This window comes from Alosa alosa, chromosome 21 (genome assembly GCF_017589495.1).
Source record: "Alosa alosa isolate M-15738 ecotype Scorff River chromosome 21, AALO_Geno_1.1, whole genome shotgun sequence".
Lineage (NCBI taxonomy): Eukaryota > Metazoa > Chordata > Actinopteri > Clupeiformes > Clupeidae > Alosa > Alosa alosa.
Genome location: NC_063209.1, coordinates 10737436 through 10757233, shown reverse-complemented (window position 1 = coordinate 10757233; position 19798 = coordinate 10737436). Strand labels below are relative to the sequence as shown.

The window sequence follows — 19798 nt, the reverse complement described above, 5'->3', positions numbered from 1 at the left end:
GAGCAGTGGTTAGAAAGTGGTCTCCACTGACGTAATTTTTCTACCTAGCTGGCCTGGTGGCCGTTATATTATGATGAGCTAACGTAAAACATATCTCTAATCTTAAAAATCAGCTTAGTCACACAATATAAACGTGGTTTCTGAATCAAAACCAAGTAAGCCCATAAATAACATTGTCTATTTTGTAGACAACTCATAGTGCCAGGAATGAAATCATGCTATGGGGAATACTCAGAAGGTTTTTTGTCCAAACCTTGGACAAGACAAACAAACCGGTCAAAAGGCAGGCTAATGCCAAAGTCCAACATAACAAACGGAAAGAGAATCCTGCAAAAATGCCTGTGAGTAGGGTACCTTACTGCTAATTTAATGACTTTACTGTAGACATTATTTTTGGTCTGATCTTAGGTCCAGAAGTTTTTACATAGGTTATTGGGCTTTATCTTTCCATAATTGCCTGTTTGATGATTTCATAATGTATAGCCTAAGTGAAATCGGTGGCTTTTGTTTGAGGCTTGATATGGCATTGCTTAACTCTGTCTTATCTAAAGTGAGGAAATGTAGGCTATTAAAAGTAGGCTTATAGTCAAATTTTCATTAGTTAAATTGTTCACATAGTGAAACACATAAACTGAGTAGTCTTTTGAGTGTCTGATGTTTTAGTTACATACCTAACTAACTTTTAGAATCCCTAAACTAAAAAGCAGTGGAGAAGCACTGTTTTAGCAGCACTGCCAAACTGTATTAGTTAGTTTGTTTTTTACTGAATAAATATATATTTATTTGCAAAGTCTCTGGCTAACCCTCTGATCCTAGTCCTCACTGTGTCCATGAGCTCCACAGGCAGCAGCAGAGGTTGAGCTGGAGCCACCTCCCCCAGGGTTGGAGCTCCAACACCGGACTCTCTTCACCGGGGATGCCCTGACCTTCCTGGCTGAGCTGACCTCTGCTTTCCAGTATGACGTCGACAAGGTAAAGACCAACCCAGCAATTATACTAACATTTTCTGATTTTCAGGTACTTGGGCATAGTATAGCATAACCGGAAGAACATTATTATTCATTGAAAAAAATGTGGTCATTAATCTCAGAAAAGAGTAAAACGTAATGTAGCTTAGTCTTTTGTTTTGAATGTTGCATTTTGACAGAATTGAGTGACATAAAGCCAACAGTCAGATCCAGCTTATCAAATTAATTTCTAGCCTATAAATGGCAAGTTAAGCATGCTTGGCTACCTGGATAGGAGAATTTCTGTGGAAACTAAGCTGGCACTTCAGAACAACTCTGGGCATATTTAAAAACAGGTGTTCACTTATAAACAAAGCATGGCCTTTGTTTAAAAAAATCCTCACCATGACAGGTCTCTTTTCTCTGCCAGATCTTAAAACTTAGAACCCTCCGGAAAGCACAGTTGGACCTGACTGGAGATCTCCCTGGGTTCAGTGCGGCTACAGCCCACATCCGGGATGACCCAGACTGGAGGGTCAGCCCGGTTCCAGCCAGACTGCGGTGCAGGCATGTGGACATCGGTGACCTCGCACCCTGTGACACGGATCGCTTCCTCCAGGCTCTGCGGTCCCCTGCCCAGGGTGTTCAGGTATAGAGATGGACACACAAAGATGAGTAACTGAAACATATTATCATCTTTGTGTAACAGTAGCTGTTCTTTTCTAAAATGAAATATAGTTTTGAAATAGGTTGTTTTCCGTCACTGGATTTGAATTATTGTGGTCTTGTCTAATAGGTCGATTTTGATGATGGCAATTGTCCAACATACTACAATCAAATTAAGGGGATTTACAACGTATACCAGGCTGTGCACCACCAGTTTAACAGTGAGTTGAGAGCAGCCCTATTATCCAAATTCACACTTGTTATTACTAGGTACAATTAGTCAAAGATATTCACTTAATGTTTTATTTCCTGTGTCTCAGATGCCCCAGCCATATCCCATGCCCCAATTCTGATGCTCCGCCCTCGAGCTTGGAACATGGTGGAGCATTGCATGATGGTACCTCTCAGCTACATCATAATCAAATTGAGAAATATTTAAATTTTCACAATAACAATGAACACACATTGACTTCTGCTACAGGATATATTTTCACTGTTGGTATAGGATTGGTATAGGGTGGGGACATTCTATGGCCCTATCTGTTTACATATTCAGTACTGATGGATAACGTTTAAGTGTGTATAGGTGAATGGTAAGGAGGTTCCTGGCCCACTGTTTGACTTTGGTCTGCTGATGTTCCATAATGGAAGCCTGCTGTTTCAGAATCAGAGCGGTCCGTTTTTCTACCTATCCAAAGTGAGTGAAATTAAACAAGTACACACACACACACACACACACACACACACACACACACACACACACACAAACACAAACACAAAGACACACACACACACAGAAACACAGACTTACTATTTTGTCCGCCTCCTTGTTGACAGCCTTGATGACACCTCAACACCTCAATCTTTGTAGGTCGAGAGCTATTTGGAGGCAAGGCTATGGAATGAGATATTTACCTGGACTGAACATAAGGTATGAGCATACATCTCTTTCATCTGCAGTTTTTTGTGAAACTGGACAAAGTCAGCTTCAGCAGTGATGGCAAAAGAATCGTGTAGTTCTATAGGGGAGAAAAAAACAATAATCTACAGAGAAGGAACAAAGTACCTGTGTCGTGTGTGCATAAATGGGAATGAGTTGTGTATGTGTTTTGTCCTCCTAAGCTTGGCCTTCCCGTGGGCAGTGTCAAAGCCACAGTGCTGATAGAGAGTGTGCTGGCCTCCTTTGAGATGGAGGAGATCCTGTATGAGCTCAGGGAGCACTCTGCCGGCCTCAACTGTGGCATCTGGGATTACTCGGCCTCGTTTGTCAACAAGTTTGGTAAATAAGTCACAACATTGCTCTGACAAAAAATGACTCAACACAAGAGTTTCACTTGACAAAAAGGTTCAGAACATTATGAACATGCCACATTTTTATCCATTATGAAATATGTAATATGGAAGTCATTTTGATAGACATCGGTAGATCATGTTGTGATTGGGGTGTGTGTTCATTGCTGCCTTGTTGCCTTAGTTGTCAGATCTGAACACCTTTGCATTTCTGTTTAATGTCTAACCACCTATTGCAAAACCACAGTAAAATATTTACATGTGTATAGAATCAAATATTCTATTCAGTTCCTCAGCTTGTTCAGTCTCTTCTTTTTCTCCTTCCAGGTCAAAGGCCCGAATTTCTGCTCCCTGACCGTAGCAAGTATGTAAACATGGAGAAGCGCTTCCTGAGGAGTTACATGGACCTGCTGGTCCAGACCTGCCATCGTCGAGGCGCCCTGGCCACGGGGGGCATGGCTGCCCTGCTGCTGCCCACTGACAAAGATACCGCCCTCTATGGCACAGTCCTCCAGACTGTCACCAGGTAGGGGCTTTGGAAGTGAGATCCAAAGTAAATCCCAACTATCTGCATAGCTGTAACATTTGTCCTCCACATAGCATCTGACAACTGGACTGGTCTGGCCCTAATGGGATGTTGATTCATGCCAGAACAGGGCTATAACAGAGCTATGACATCTGTTAATAAAATAGTTTAAAGTCATATATCCTACATAAAACAATATTAGTAAAAGAATAAATAAAGGTTAAGTATAATATGTATTTGAGTGCCTCTGCTATTCTGTTGTTCAGCCCTTTGTATCTGAATCACTTGTAGGACTTTTACAGCTGCAGGCACATGCAGCAGGATGTTTGTTCTCTCAAGCTTGCCACTTTTTTTCTGAGCTGTTTTCATAAGTTTGATGCAGATTCTGCAACAGTTAACTCTTATGCATTAACACATTTTTTATATTCCATTTTTTGGCAAAATGGCACAGGTTGAAGTTACTTGAAATAAAAGCTGGAGTTGATGGCTTCATGGTGTATGACATGGACTTGATTAAACCAATGCAAAAGGTAATCCTTTCAACATTTTCAACTTTGATTGTCTATCGTTCCCCAAAAAGTAAATCCTGCCAATAAACTCACACCCTCATCTTTCTTAGATACTCTGTTGATCTTCATTCTGTCTCTGCTCTCTACCACTTTTAGCTGTTCCAGGCTCATACTAAGGGAGAGAATCAGTTGAATGAGTTGCGAAGTGACCTCAAGGTGACCCCAGAAGATCTCCTCATCATGCCAGCGGTCAGCTGCGTCTCTACCTTCTGTTCCTAAACATCTGTTCTCTATCTGCATTGATCCACATATAATACCGAGTTGTAAGGTCATTGTTCCATGTTTTTGATGTCACTGATCTGTGTAGTATATGGACTTTGTCCACAGGGGGGAGTGACTCTGTTTGGACTCAAGCACAACATTGCAGTAGGAATCCTATTCATTGAGGCCTGGCTGACTGGTGAGCTACTATAGAGATGATACATTTTGCAACAAATAGAAAGTGTGTAATAATAAACATACAGATATTTGTTGTTTTTTCCTCAGGAAATCAGACAATTAGTTTGGCATAATAACCCAATGTCACCTGTCTTTTCTCAGGTCGGGGACACTTCTTTTACAAGGGCCAGGTGGAGGACTCGGCCACAGCCGAGATCTCCAGATCCCAGGTGAGTGTGTCACAAATCTCATACCTTGCTCAAGGTGACGTTCTTCAGGTGAAGCTCCTGTCAGCTCTGTTCTCACTGTGCTCAGGTGTGGCAATGGATCCGCCACCAGGTGAAACTAGAGGATGATGGGACCACAGTGACACGTGCACTGGTGCAAAATCTCATCCGAGAGATAATGGGTCACTTAAAGGAGGCCATCCACTGCAGGACAGTGAGGTATCACTATGCTCTGTTACTCATACACAGTATCAGTACCATCAGACTAATTAAACCATAATCACAGAGGCATTATTATATATTTACAGGAGGGTCCTGTAAAATAACATTTAAATTCCTTAATCATTTGATTATATTTTTTACTCCTGTGGAGAGGTCATTTGCATTTGGACAAACACAATGATTTTTATAATCCGTAACAACCTAACCTTAACCTAGCCCATCCACTTGTGCACAGGGATCAGCAAAGGCTGGACACGGCGGCCGCAATGTTTCTGGAGGTGATCCAGAAAAGCGATTTCCCAGAGTTCCTCACCACATACCTGAACCTGGACCACACCTTCCTGTCCTCCCAGAGCCTGCACCAGAGAGTGGACACGGATGCAGGTGGGGCCCTGCAGTCCAAACTGTAGTTGCTGGACAGTGGCCAAGATGCTTTTACTTCTGGTGATTCAGAATGTAGGGACTTGCCTCCTTCCACAGCTCACTTGGGTGAATAAACACCAAGTGACATAAAATTGTCTCCAGTTTTAAATATAATTTCTCTCCAGCCCTTTGAACTTCTTGAAGAGCAACTTGTTATTGTCTAACAAAGGCTGCTGACCAAGATTCTTTAGATTGATATTTCCTACAAGCCTGATGTAGCCATATAGCCTGATGAGCCAGAACCACGTTAAAATGTAATTTGCTGCCGCTAGGGTGCGCCTAGATTTCTAGGCTAGTAGCCATACTCAGTTCTATTCAGAATGTGAATTTCCTGACCTCAAATTTTGTGGGCGGATATAAATTCAGGCTGGCTTCCAGGCTCATTTCCTACTACAAAAACATATTTCTTTGCCGGAAGGAGACATCCAATCCATTGTTTGCCAGTGCTAGGATACTATTCAGTGACAATGTGCATTCACACCCTCCCAAACACGTACAAACTGAACTCAACAGCTTGTGAAACTCAAACTTCTGGTTCAAACATGCCTTTGCATTCCCATTCCCTAATGAGGTTATAACTGCCCCCCTGGAATGGACGTCCGGCTGAGATTATGCTTCAGAACTTGATTATGTCACACTGCAGATTGTCTTGGTGGAAATAATTTTGTGTTTAACATGTAATGCAATTTTCAATCTCTGGGCTTAAATATATATGTAGTCTTTTTGAAGAAAGAAGTTTAGCTTATAACAAATGAGAGACCCAAATGCCATTCAGATGGCGTTCGTGGCTTAAGGCCTTTTGTAGTGAAACGTGAAGAACTGGTGAATGAGATGTTTTGTACTTGAATTCCACTCCATTTTTATTCATTCATATCTCTGTTTTGAGAGTGTCGGGCAGATGGGGCATGTTGCCTTTTGTTCTGACTGAGGTGCTGATAACAGACACCTGCTTCAAAACGGTAAAAAAGGGAGAAAAAAAATCAGAAACAGTGTAATAAAGCTTACATGGGATGAAAATCTCTCCAAAATATGAGAAAAGAAATAAGCAAAGAAAGAAAATCCCAAACATAATTCAAAAACTCTGGTTGTTATGGCAATACCGGTTCCTTAGACCTTTTGTAATTCCTTGTTGTACAGTCACATAACCAAAGAAAACCCAAAAGAAAGAAAGACTTAAAAGAAGAACAAAAGGTTTTTTACTCATGCTGCATTTCAGGTAACATTTTTTGATATCTCTTTTTGATTATCAGTCATGTTCTTGGCCTGAACTGTTCATGAAGCCATAAGGACCTGTATCGTTTTGCCCCCTAGTGGCTATTCTCCAAAATGTCTTTGTGCTCAAGGACCATGAGTGCATCTTTGTGATGTTTCCCACGAGAAACAAATGATCTTGTTTCAACAGATCCATCTAGTTGGTGTCAGGTTTGACACACACTATCCAAGCAAAAAAAAAAAAAAAAAAGTGTCAACCATAACTTTTTGTTGTTACAACAGTATTTTCCCAGTTTAAACATTTTTTATTTATTATATTTTTTATTATATAAATTATTATTATTTTTTTAAAACATGAGAAGCAGATGCACAGGTCAGGACGAGGTGGTGTAACGTCATAGTTCATCACCACCATCTTTGCCTGCTCCCAGCAGTGCTCTATCACTCTCTCTTTCTCTAAATACACTGTTTATTTTTCAGTTTAAGAGTAGTCATCAGCAAGATGAAAAAAAAAAAAAAAAAAAAAAAAACATTGGGTAAAATGTGTGATTTCCTTTTTTTTTTTCCCCTCTCCTTTTTCTCCCTCCCCCTCTCTCTCTTTCTTTCTGTTGCCACGGCGAAAGGGCTCTCTCGGGCTCAGCGGTGTGGGGGAGCAAAGCGCGCCGTGGTCTCGTGGGGTTTGTTGTCGCTCGAGGGAAAAGAAACATGGCCGCCCTCCACGAGCCCTCGTCTCTCGCCCACTGCTTGCGTCCGCGCTCAGATGTCGCTGGACATGTCATCGTGGTCACCTGATGACAGGTCACCGTTGGCAGTGAGGGTGGAGTTGTCGTGGTGACCGGGGGGCATGAAGGCCAGGGCGTAGGGGTAGAATTGGTGACAGGACACCCGGTACGACTCCAGCGTCTTCTGCTGCTCCGAGCCAAGACCGCCGTCCCGCAACGCCTGAAGCACCTCAGTGCAGATCTGAGACACAACACAGACAGACACATATTAGCAAAGATTTCAAGGGAAATACAATACCCATATTGTTTCATGACCATTTCAAAGCTCAGGGGAGAAGATAGGCTGGTGGTCCGTCCATTCAGTACCTGGATGCTCCTGCCACTGAGCGACTCATCCAGACAGGTGGCTAAGTCCACAGCCATCTTCTCTGACGACGGGTCCAGGTACACCATCATCTTAGCAGCTGGAGAATAGCACACACAGAGCTCACCAATGCGCCATTTTAGATTTTTGCATCTCTAACTGAGGACGGGTAAGCAACAGCATTTGATGAGTGCTGTTCTGACATGTTGTGTGGGAGGGAGTATTTGGTCGGGATATGAGCCAAAAATATTATCATCTGTCATCTGACACAGACACATTTAGTGTATTCCCGATGAAATACAATAAATCTAATTCCCAATCTCACTGATACTCATCTCATGAGTCTCAATCTCATTGCTAAATAAAAACATAGAAAACCTTTCTCTGAGAAAAGCCTTATCCATGTGTGTGTGTGTGTGTGTGTGTGCTGTGTGCTTATGCCATGTGTGTGTGTGTGTGTATGCTTACCTGCCACCCGGTGTGGTATCGAGTGGTTGTGTTTGCTCAGGAAGTTCTTGTTATAGCTCTGTGGGTCGTGCTCTCCGAACAGCCTGCCTGTCTCTTTATTCAGAACCGTCTTGACTGCGTCAGGCAGGTCCTTGCTGCTGGACACTGAGAACGCAGAACATGGAGTAGAACTTAAAGGTCCAGTATGTAGGAAATAATAGAAAATAAACTGTAACCATTCCAAAAATGATCACCATATGTTGTCAGAGAGTAAGGAAACACGATGAATTGAAGTAATGGCTTATTTGACAACATTACTCTAACCCGTAAAACCCATGAAAAAAAAAAGAGTTACGGGGCGGAATCTCTTGGAATTTTCGTTTATGTTTTGAACAATTAATTCTAGAATAGCGTATTAATAATGGGCTAGCGCGTCCTCCTATTTGGGTTGCCAAATTAGCAAAGGCCAACTGTCAACAGCTGTCAGTTGTAGTCATGACGCATCACTGAGAGGCAGGCAAATTTCCAAAATTAAAACAAGAAACAAATTAAGTGGACATCGGAGGAGCTTCCTGAGATGGTGACGTCTTCGTCAAACGAAGAATATCAAGTCTGACTTAGAGCTGGCCATATTTCTCCACAACAGGTAGCCTAGGCTAAACTTCATCTGCATCGCTTAACTTCAGCTAAATATGTTACGTTGGTTAGAGAGGTATTTTTTGTTTTCACTGTTTCTGTAATGTGTAGCTGGGTCATGGTTGGAGAAACGTTAAAGCAGCTGCAGGTCAACTAATGTTAGCGAAGTCTTCATAACATCTGGCAACCCAGAAGAGGCTCGCGTCTGGTAGTCTTGAGAACGTTCACCAGTGTTTTGATTTTGGCCTACAGAACGTTCGGTAAAAAATCCTACAAATCGCACCTTTAAGAATAAATCAGTCACAATGAGGAAGACGATGGTTACATTTTGGGCCAATGAAATTACACCAAATCAACTTTTCCATTTATGGTTTGAATGGTAGTGTCCATTCAGCCACTTCAATAATACTCAACTGCATTTTCAACATCTGAATACTTTTGAGAGGAACAATAACTACAGAAGGGCTTGGTACTAATATTATGATCATGTGTACTGATCTATGGATGTTGATGGAGGAAGCAGTGTTGTACCTCCTTTGAAGAAGCGGACCAGGCACTGGTGAAGCCACGGGTCATCAGGGTCCATGGAGAAAGCCCTCTTCACAGACTGCAGCATTAGCAGGTACTTTTCTACAAACACAACAGACAAAGTGAGAGGGAGAAAGTGAGAGAATTATTTTTTAAGAATGTTTATTTCTGAACACCATTTGAAAACTGTTGTAGTAAAATAGGGATGCACGATATATCGGCGGCCGATATATTATTGGCCAATAAGTGTAAAAATGTAAATATTGTTATTCTTCCGATAACAGAATTTCAACATGATACAGTCCGAGGAGTTGCAGCTTTATTCAATTACACGCTGTTAAAACTATAAAAATTTCCCTCACAAACTTGATTTTGGTCACTAGCTTTTTCCCCTTCTAGCCGTTTATCTGCGTTGAGCATTTATTCCATAGATATGAAAACGATTCACACACTGTCTCTGTCCACTCAACTCACGGACGTCACGTTCACTTTAAAGGAGCCGCACATATGCCTAGACTACTGTTATTTTGTTGACTGCTTTACCATTGAGGACTATTATCTGTTCTGTGCGGCTTCGATGGTAGGTAAAATTACTGCAATTTAATTATGCTTATTAAATGCTGTCGCCAATTCACAATTCTTTTTCAAGATACAAGGGTACAAGGAGTACAATACAAGACTAATATTGAAGTTATCGTATCGGTATTGGCCACAACAAACCGATAAATATTGGTTATCGTTATCGCTACTAAAATTCCATATCGCTGCATCCCTAGTATTAAATGACTGAATTTATAGAAGTACGTTTTGATGTTAGTGTAGTTGCATGTTACAGTTATGTGTATAATGTGACCAAAAAAAAAAAAAAAAAAAAAAACACTCAAATTAAAATTCTACTGCGTGATCGGGTGGGGGGTCTCCTACTCACCTTTCCTGAAGTAGATCTCGAAGGCCAGCAGGTGGGTCTCGATCTTGTCCTTCACCAGGTTCTTCAGGGGGGTGAGGAACTTCACCGCCTCCTCTAAAGGACTCTCCGTCTGCAGGGGGAGCAGCAGGTAAGTGAGCAGGTACAACCACAAGTGAGCAGGTACAACCACACACAGACACAGACATATTCTCTCAGGAAAGCAGGTTTTCTCCCTCTCACATCAAGACGAAACACGATTACATCCCCCCCAAACACTGGCACAACTTCAACTTAAGGCTAAGTAATCGGTCTACTTTGACCTAGACACACCTCAGTACAACAAGCTGTAACATATTAAAGCATCCGCACAAACCTACTCTCTTACAGACAGACAGACAGACACACAGACCTTGACCAGTTTGTCGGGTATGAGTTCCTCTTTGGGGCCGCCGATCTCCTCATCGTCTTCCTCTTTCTTCTTCTTCTGGTTCTTCAGCTGTTTCTCCTTCTCAGCGTTCTTCTTCTCCTCCTCCAGCTGGGCCTTCTTCTGTGCCCTCCTCTGTTTGTTTCGAAGCTTCTTCAGCTCCTTGTCCGTCAGGTTCCCTGCAAACACACACACACACACACACATTAATACAACAGCACAACGCTGACCTGTTGATCACTGAAAGGCTGCACTTCTTGTATTCGTGTACTTATTTGTACACATGCTTTGAATGACTGCCTTTATTGAAATAATGTATTATTTATTTAACTGTCTATTTACTTCTATAGACCAACTATCTTTAAGCGTTCATCTCCATACACATCTACATCTTCATGGGGATCAATAAAGTATTTATCTATCTATCCATGTACAGTACGTGTATACGGAACGTTTCCCTAGTACCTGTCTCGGTTTGGGATTCCTTGTTGTCATCTGCGAGCGGGTTGTCGTGGAGACTGAGGTAGATGTTAATGGCGGTGCGGGCAGCCTTGAAGTAGAAGGGGTGCATGCGCAGCACGTCCTCCAGTTTGAGCAACTCCACATATGAGCGCAGCGTCATCTTACGCATGCAGTACGTGTGGAAGTCAAACTGGTCGTCTGTGATCTCCACAAAGTGCTGAAATGGAAAGAAATGGGGGGGTGGGAGGGAAAGAGAGAGAGAGAGAGAGAGAGAGAAAGAAAGAGAGAGAGAGAGAGGGGAAAGAAGAGAAAGTGAGGTATAGAAGAAATCAAGTAAGATAACTGATATGAGATATTTTCCCAACCTAAGCTAAACAGACTGTCTGCCTCCATAGGGCGGCCGGTCACATTTTGCTCACTACTTTTGCACTACTCACATTCTAATGATATGGAATTGTGCTAACAAGCTAACAAACAAACAAACAAACAAACAGGCAGCCTCTTTCCACACAACATCCACTGTGCAGCTGCAGTATCCTAAGAATGCACCACTTTCTCCTACCACTGCAGTTTTAACGTGCTGCCTCACAATCCCAATATAACAGCACACCAGATGGCCAAAACAGGTATCTGTGCCCAGGACTCCACACACTTGTCCTTCTGCCAAACGCTCACAAAGAAACCGTGTTGTTTTCTGTAGGGGAGCTTTATTGTCCCAGGATGCCAAGTGTTTGTGGCCACTGTTTGTGTGTGTGTGTGTGTGTGTGTGTGTGTGTGTGAGGGAGGTCAGACTCACTCTCTCAATCTCGTGGCATTTCTTCAGCGCGTCGCCGTACTTGTTCATGCTCTGGTAGGCGAACGCACACTCTGTCTGAAACCACATGCACTGCATCTCATTCAGGTTCTCCACCGCCGATGTGCCTTCCTGTGGGATGAAGGAATATGAACAAAAAAACACACACACACACACACACACACACACACACACACACACAGTTAATTTAGGCTCACACATAAAACTTTCTCTCTCTTAAAACACAAACACATATAAATGCTGCACACATAACCACATCAGCAACATGTTGAAGAGCTCCCACAAGGAGCTCACACTCTCTTAAGGACACTGGCTTAAAGAGAGCACACACTCATTCACCAAACCAGATACACAAACACACACACACACACACCCACCCACACACACGCACACACACGCACACACGCACACACACGCACACACGCACACACCCACCCGTGTGAACTTGGAGCACATCTCCTCGGCCTCTTTGACCATGCCGGCCTTCAGCATGTACTTGGCACATTTGGAGTTGATGAAGCGGTCAGCTGTGTCCAGAGCCTGAGCCTCGTCCATCCAGCGGGCCGCCTCACGGATGTTACCAGCATGCTGAGAACAAGGGTGAAGAGAGAGGGAGATGTAAACAATGTAAACAAACAAATGAAAACAAAATAACTAGACACAGAATCTGTGACAATGCAAGTGCAAACAAACAAACAAACAAACAAACAAACAAACACACACACTCAGACAATTGTCATCAGATATGCACACAAACCACAGAAACCTACAGACCATATGTTTTAAGTAGTTATGAATTGTGTTCTATATCTTGGAGCAAACTGAGACAGACGGAGTTTGCCCTTGTGTGTGTGGAGGTTGATGCAAATGTGCTACCTTGTATATTTTTGCCTTGATGACGAAGAGCTCGATGAGTGTGGGTGTGCTGTCGATGGCGGCGTTGATGTAGTCCAGGGCTGGTCCAGGCTGGCCAATGTAGTCATAGTGCTGTGCCAGGAAAAACTGGACCCACAACAGGGTGGTCGGGGGCTCCTCTCGGCCGTTATCTATCACGGACACATGACAAATACTATTAATACACGCACGCACGCACACTATTTACAAATAAAAACACATGCGCAAATAAATGCACTCACCCTATGACTACACAAAGAGATAAGAAGAAGAAGCACTCACACATACACACACAGACTAAAAAAAAACGCAAGATATAAACACCAACACTGAACACTCACCGTTCTGGCTGAACATTCGGCAGCTCTTTAAAGAGGTCTCGTAGCCCACTACTAACTCCTGAATGACTGACACCTGAGACAGAGACAAAAAACATGAAGCCCATTGAATGAAAGAAATGGACAATCTCTGTCCTGGATCACTGCAGTTCATCCTCTGTCCGTGTGTGTGTGTGTGTGTGTGTTTGTGTGTTCTCCTCACCTTGTCTTTGTCGTGGTAGAGGGATTTGAGTGTGGTGAAGACAGGGGGGCAGCCCTTGCTGAAGTTTATGCGGAGGTATTTGTCCAGGCACTCAAGGAACTTCTCCCCTGAGGAACAAACACACTCAATTACAGAGGTTCACATTATAAAGACTCTCTCACACACACACACCTGCTGACAAATATGTAAATGACAATCTAAGCCCATATTTTCTATGATTGCTAAAGACACAAAACACACACACAGAATGATAAAACAGATAGACTTTTTTTTTTTTAATCTGTGGTCTCTTACTCACACAGTTTATCATATGAAGGGCTTTGTATCACAGCTTAGGCACGCACACACACACAGAACAGCAACTTCTATTAGTGAACACACACACCCAAACCTGTCAGGAAGCTGAGTGGCAGTCTCCTGGGTACCAGGCCTTTAGGGTATTTCACCCACGCATCCTCATAAATCTTCAGCTTGTCTTCTGTGTTCGCTATGGAAAGACAGACACACAGACACACACAGGAAGTCTTATGAGTGCTACAGCGAGGTGAACAAAGACATAATCTATACAGAAGAAACTATACACAAGTATGCATCCGATTGTGAATGCACTGGAATGCAAGTGTAAAGCTGTGCATATTAAAGTATGAGCAATTTAAATGCAAGTGTGTGTGTACCAGGATTCAGTGCTTTCTCCAGGCCCTGGTAGTAGCTCCAGTTCTCCGGGTTTCTTTCTTGTAGCCGGTGGTAAACCTCGGACGCCTCCTCTGCCCGGTCCAGCTTCAGCAGCAGCTCCCCTGTGGTCACAGACCCACACATTAAACAACTGAAACTACAGTATGCGGAAATGAATAAGAGCTGACACAACAACTCCCCCCACACACACACTCAGAAATACACACCTCTAGACTCTTCCACGGCCAGTTTGTCACAGATCTGTTTCTCATAGGTACTGAGGTGATCCAGAGCCTCTTTGAAGAGACCCGCCTCTCTAAGGACCTGGTTCTGGTAGAGCAGCAGCTCACTGTACTCATAATCCACCTTATCTGGCGAGGTCTGCAAAACACACACACACACACACACACACACACACAAATATTGCAAATTATAAACATGGACACAGCTCAAGATGGACACCATCTTTATCCTCTCAGACAGCAAAATGACAGGATGTCTGTGAGTGTCTTACAGTAAAACACAGCGAGGGCCATAGTGAATGAGTGGCTTACAGAGTGAGCGAGTGAGCCAGGACGCAGGTGATTGGTTGGTATAGAATACTAGCTCTAGGCCCACATCAATCTAAGTTTCTCTAAGGTGATTGGCTGTTGCAGTGCAAATGCATGTGTCTGTGCGTGCGCGTACGAATGTGTTTCAAAGTTTGCCTTGTGTTTGTGTGTCTGATAGACAGGATATTATTTCAGTGCATGTATATGTGTTTCTATTTTTAGTTGGTCTCTGGTTGTCTGCCAGTGTGAGTGTGACTGACTGTGTGTGTGTGTGTGAGAGAGAGAATGTGTTTATATGCATAACGCGTGTGTGTGTGTGTTTTCTGTGAGTGTGTGAGTGAGTAGGACTGGCATACCTGCTGCGTCTTGCGGAACTCCTCCACGATCCTGGAGGCCATCTCGTAGTCCTCCAGCAGGTGGTAGGCGATGGCGTAGCCGATCCACGAGGCCCTCTGGGCCGGCCGCAGCTGCAGCAGCTGGTACCGTGTCTCCTACGACAACCCCCACACCCCACACACACACACACCTGTAAACCTGTATCTACACTCACATAGTACACCCTTACTGTTTCTTGCTCAGACATCAGGAGGGTACATCACATATACGCTCATCTGGAGAATGAGTATCTGAGGATTTAACACGCTCACACTCACTCTCTCCATCTTTCTCTTACCCTGTAACCCTCCAGGTCTCTCATTTGGATCTGCAGCAGTGACAAGTCTCGGAGGATCTGCAGGTTGTCTTTGTCCCACTTGAGGGCATTCCTGTAGCACTTGATTGCCTCGTCATACTTCTTGTCCGAGCGCTGGAGCAGGCCGTACACGTGCCAGCCTGGGACACAGTCGTCAAGGGAACAAAAACACCACATCCACGTCCCAGAGCCTGCCCACAGCTCAAGCCCTTACTGCTGGTTCTAGTAGGCATCTCTCTTTTAGAACATTTGCTCTCAACTTCTAAGATAATATATGGAGAGCAACTTGATAGCAGTGGAATGTTATGTATAACTCTAGTTCTTCTAGTATGGTGGCACACAGAGATGAGAAACAATGGCACGCAGGACCAGTGTGGAAAAAAATAACACTGAAGTCCACAGACACCAAAAAACAGAAAAATAAATCTTACCAATAGTCACTCACATTCTACTTCATGTCCTTTTCTTGAATTCTCTTTAACTACCTTTCCCTCCCTCCCTCCCTCCCTTCTTCCCTCCACCCCACCTTCCCTCCCTTCTTCCCTCCATCCCTTGCTCTTGCTCACTACCAGAGAATTCATGCAGGTCTAAAACGACAGGTCGAAGTGGTGAAGGATACACACATGGCTCTTCAGGTCATTGCGAAGGCCTCGTCTGACGAGGTCATAGGCTTCCTCCTTCTTTCCCAAACAATTGAGGGTCAGACCCTTCATTGCTAGGGTCTCTGGGCGAGCGAATGGACAGAGGAGAAGGAGCAAGGAAGCACCAGACAGACAGACAGACAGAAAAACAGAGAGATGTTTTATTTTAACAAAAGAGTAGGCAAGATGTCAGACAGGACAGGTTTTGGCTAGGAATTGAACTTTTAGCCCCTACCTCCATGCTCTGCAAATTTGGGATTGGATAAGATCTGTTTGCAGAATTTGAGGCCGTTCCTGTACTGCTTGTGCTCGTAGCATCTCTGCAATGAAGACACAACCATGGTGAGAAACTTTTCTTTTTCATGTCGTGACAATAAGTGCATACAATTCACATTAACACAATCAAGGAGGATTTTGTACAGTCTGTAGTACAAAATAATAAAAATAATAACATGATAATAATAAAAAATAAAATAGCTGATCAGTGTGGTATCCACAGCCTAGCTGACAAAAACACACTGTGTATGACTATGTGCTTGTATTTCAGCAGATATCTCCCGCCTTTAACACACAAAAAAACTCTCTCATGTTTTAAAAAAAAAAACTTAATTTACAGCAACAGAAAACATGCAGGTGGCTTGTGCATAAAGCTGGCATTCACCAGACACAGGTCATGTGGAAAAGCACTTGGGTCTATATTTGTATGAGAGATGAATTCAGAGCACTTGTAGTGGTGTCAGGCGTCAATATCATCAGCGTGTAATGTGATCAAAGAACAGTGCAGGCAGAGGGGGAGAGTGAAAGAGAAGTGTTTGTATTTTTAATTTTCATTTTGTCCACAGACATCACAAAATAGTAACATGTAGTGCTTCAGATGCTTATCAATGTTCAAGCTATATACAATGCTCAAATACTGGATAGAGACCAAGTGTTGACAGCATGGGTATCCAATACAGAGCCTGCCAACTCCCAACACTAATGTGCAGGAATGCCCCTTGGAATAGTAAGTGCATAGCGCGATCTTCGCCAGTATGGCATTAACCAGTGTGTCCAGCACAAGACTGCAATACACCTCTGGCAAGGCAAGTGTCAAGATAAGAACTGCACAAGTTTATCCAGTTGGCTTGGCACAAATACATCCCTGGAATAACTTTGGTCAGATAATAATTAAAGGTCACATGGTCTGCTGATAAGGCACAATACATACTTCAATAATAGAGGATTAAAATAAACTACAAAACTTTATGCGTATTACTATTACATTATTTACTAGTAGTTGAACTGAAATGTGATGTGTGAATCTCCAACATCAGCCAAAGTTCCCAGGCAGGTGACTTTTTCCGGACAGCAGACTTTCTAGACACTCACAACCTTGCCTAACTCTGCATTTACAATCATTTGATAGGTAGGTTAAGTGGGCCCAATAGTGTTGAAGATATGCATCTACAGCCATTACCACTTCAGAGTAACGTTACGAAGTTATTCATGATAAGCAACACTTCACCCGTTACAAACCAGCGGGTGGTACTAGTGGATGATCGATACAGTTTATCAGGCAAACATCCATTGTCAGGTTAACTTAATGCTCTCCCCGAGTGACAGCAAAAACCGGCAACTCACAAGGCATTAACAAGAACAGCAGGATATCCATACCTTCATAAGGTCACACACACAACGTTAGCGTTAGCTCACTTCCAGTTTCTAACTTACATCACAGATAAATGCATGACAATTTGCCAACTTAAAAAATGGCAAATGTCTCAAATCTTAACAACCGGCTAACACCTTCCATTAGCTAAGTAAAAAAGCTTAGCTCGTGCACTAGTTAGGAGACAACTGCATTATCGCTGAATTCCACTTTGTTCTAACGTTAGGTGATGTGATATGTAGTAATGTCCATGTAAAGTTTGCAATAGTTTACGGTTGCTCGCAGAGGCCAATTTGGTCCTCGACACACTGATAGTTAACGTTAATTCAGCAGAACAACTTAGTAATTGGGAATGTGATGAAAGACGCCGGACCATTTAAGTCTCGATCAACTTGACGCTGGTTAGCTTGACATTTACCACTAGCAAGCTAGCGTTAAATACACCGGAGTGTCAACCAGCACAATTGTGTGTAGGGGTGGTTTGCTAACTAACGTTACCTATTTAGATATCAGTAGCGCTCGCTTAATCAATGTTTAGGGCGGTGGGGTGCAAGGAGCATCGACCGGTCAGAAAATGTAGATAGCTAGGTAAGTTATCTGACCAGAGAACCCAAAATAGCGATTGACACATGCAGCTAACCAACCTAGCTTGCTACCATCGAACCACAGCTAACATTAGTTTGTGAACCACTCACCAATATTCTCTTAAAGAGAGCGTTCTCTTTAGGCGGCAGGGTGATCGAGGGCATTGTTCAGATATTGCTTGCCACAGCACTGCAGTCTGTGAATCAAAACATCAATCAAGATCGTAAAAACCCAATTATGTATTCCCTTTCGGGCTATTCCTTGGGTCCAGGACACGGACTAGTATCTCCCTTACTCAGGCTCCTATGCCTCACGTGGTGACAGCAGGCCCCCTTCAGATCCAAGATGTCTGCTCACCTTCTCCTCCGGGTCAGGGTTCTCTATGCGCATGCGTGGCGAGAACTCTAACCAAAACCAGAGAATTTCTAACTACAAACAGAGATTGTCTAATAAGGGGAGAACTGCCACCCTCGGAAAACTTCCTGTTTCTGAACTGGTTGCAGTTCCTTCTGTGGTTCCACATGAGGGCGCTCGTCCACGAGTGCAGAATGCATGGAGGTCTATGGAGCTGTACCCCTCAAAATCCACTTTTCTCGGGATATAATTTTTTTTCAAGTAATTTGAGTATTGTATTCGAAAGGGGAGGCAAAGAAAATACACTTGGTTGAGTATTAGATTTTTTTAAAGTCACTTAATTGTTCTTAAAAGCCTTTCAAATGTGTCAATGACGTCATTCATTAGCACAATGCTAGCGTGTTATGTGCAACAACGACCCAACCTGTAAGAAATCAAAAGGACATAAGTACTCGTACATTCAACTTTTGACCTATAACCCATGTTGAAGTTTTACAAACTACAATCAAATCTGAGATTTGTCAACGACAATCAGGTGAAAGAGACAATTTTAGCCGTCTAGCTCCATTGACTCCCATTCATTCTGCACTCATGGCGATCGCCCCCAGTGGAACTCTGGTGGAACTGCATCCAAAAAAAAAGACTTAAAGGGACACCAGGCAACGTTTTTGTGTTAATTAATCATCTTCGTAAGTCGGTATATGGTTAAATGACTCATTACGGGGCGAATGAAGGCTCTCTCGCCCACCCCTACTGCCTGTAGGAAGAATATCCCACTTGCAAGTTCGGTGTATCCCACCCAATCAAGCAGGATCAGTTTACAGCACAGAGGCAGGCTAACGAAAAGCTAGAGATTGTTGCAAACGTGTGTATAATGGCAGAGCCGGCGAAGAAGCAGCGAAAACCCTTGACGGAAGACGCAAAGAAAAGGAAAAGAGCTTTAGACCGAGCGAGGGGGAGTTTCGTAGAGAAAAAGCATCAGGCTTGCCTGGTGTCCCTTTAATACGGAGTGGCAAGGCTCTCCGTAGACGGGCTCTGCTACAAATAATCCCTTATCAAAAACCCCAGTGTGTCTAATAGTTAGTCCATTTTAATTTATTTTCACGGTACCTATGCACTCTGTGGTAATGCACTCAGTCACTGAGGCTGAATTGGATAACTAGCCTGTAACAGGTTAAGGGGTGATGCTCATCAGTACAACTTCAATAATTATAATAATTTAAAAAAAAGTTTACCTGTCATTAGCCTAGAACGGAAACTTTATTTTTACCCCTCTGTTATACAATTCTGATGGGGAAATTTATTTTTTAGGCTATGTTCTGGAGAATGAATGGTTGTTTTATTCCACTGCTTGGTTGAATTTCCCATTGTCCTACGTAATTTAGAACGACCATTAACCGTATGTTATCTGCACACCTATGAAGTAGATCCATTTTTTGGCCGTATCACCAGAGAGGG

At 43.1% G+C, this 19798-nt stretch overlaps 2 protein-coding genes across 4 annotated transcripts; one reads left to right on the top strand and one right to left on the bottom strand.

Annotated features, from left to right (window-relative positions):
* The first annotated feature begins 17 nt into the window (after positions 1-17).
* mlsl (malate synthase-like) lies at positions 18-5943 on the top strand. Of its 2 annotated transcripts, none has more exons than XM_048232321.1 (15): positions 18-341; positions 844-972; positions 1378-1596; positions 1744-1834; positions 1934-2010; positions 2200-2310; positions 2485-2544; positions 2736-2892; positions 3231-3429; positions 3881-3959; positions 4095-4187; positions 4326-4398; positions 4539-4606; positions 4692-4822; positions 5042-5943. In XM_048232321.1, exons 1-15 carry the CDS (start codon positions 216-218, stop codon positions 5271-5273), a joined length of 1845 nt encoding a protein of 614 aa, XP_048088278.1. In that variant the 5' UTR covers positions 18-215; the 3' UTR covers positions 5274-5943. The 2 variants fall into 2 exon arrangements, with proteins under 2 accessions (XP_048088278.1, XP_048088279.1); XM_048232322.1 differs by having other exon boundaries at positions 21-341; positions 5061-5943.
* A 139-nt stretch (positions 5944-6082) lies between these two features.
* Positions 6083-18370, bottom strand: naa15a (N-alpha-acetyltransferase 15, NatA auxiliary subunit a). 2 transcript variants are annotated; one of them, XM_048232319.1, is made up of 21 exons: positions 18282-18370; positions 18097-18182; positions 15989-16073; positions 15732-15836; positions 15095-15252; positions 14778-14912; positions 14098-14251; positions 13873-13992; positions 13584-13685; positions 13199-13305; positions 13000-13072; positions 12641-12810; positions 12200-12352; positions 11747-11875; positions 10954-11167; positions 10474-10667; positions 10086-10194; positions 9161-9259; positions 8015-8158; positions 7549-7646; positions 6083-7423 (listed from the first exon to the last, which is right to left on the bottom strand). In XM_048232319.1, exons 2-21 carry the CDS (start codon positions 18148-18150, stop codon positions 7217-7219), a joined length of 2610 nt encoding a protein of 869 aa, XP_048088276.1. In that variant the 5' UTR covers positions 18151-18182; positions 18282-18370; the 3' UTR covers positions 6083-7216. The 2 variants fall into 2 exon arrangements, with proteins under 2 accessions (XP_048088276.1, XP_048088277.1); XM_048232320.1 differs by having other exon boundaries at positions 13590-13685; positions 18097-18326.
* Positions 18371-19798: the final 1428 nt, after the last annotated feature.

What these genes read in the sequence shown, in the direction of transcription:
- naa15a (XM_048232319.1), bottom strand. Translation starts at nt 18,150, where the DNA reads ATGCCCTCGATCACCCTGCCGCCTAAAGAGAACGCTCTCTTTAAGAGA. An exon ending in TACCCGACAAACTGGTCAAG is followed by an intron (nt 10,195 to 10,473) that starts GTCTGTGTGTCT and finishes CTCCCCCTGCAG; the next exon opens with ACGGAGAGTCCTTTAGAGGA. An exon ending in TCAGTGGCAGGAGCATCCAG is followed by an intron (nt 7,424 to 7,548) that starts GTACTGAATGGA and finishes GTTGTGTCTCAG; the next exon opens with ATCTGCACTGAGGTGCTTCA.
- mlsl (XM_048232321.1), top strand. Translation starts at nt 216, where the DNA reads ATGCTATGGGGAATACTCAGAAGGTTTTTTGTCCAAACCTTGGACAAG. An exon ending in TCCAGTATGACGTCGACAAG is followed by an intron (nt 973 to 1,377) that starts GTAAAGACCAAC and finishes TTTCTCTGCCAG; the next exon opens with ATCTTAAAACTTAGAACCCT. An exon ending in GTCCTCCAGACTGTCACCAG is followed by an intron (nt 3,430 to 3,880) that starts GTAGGGGCTTTG and finishes AAAATGGCACAG; the next exon opens with GTTGAAGTTACTTGAAATAA.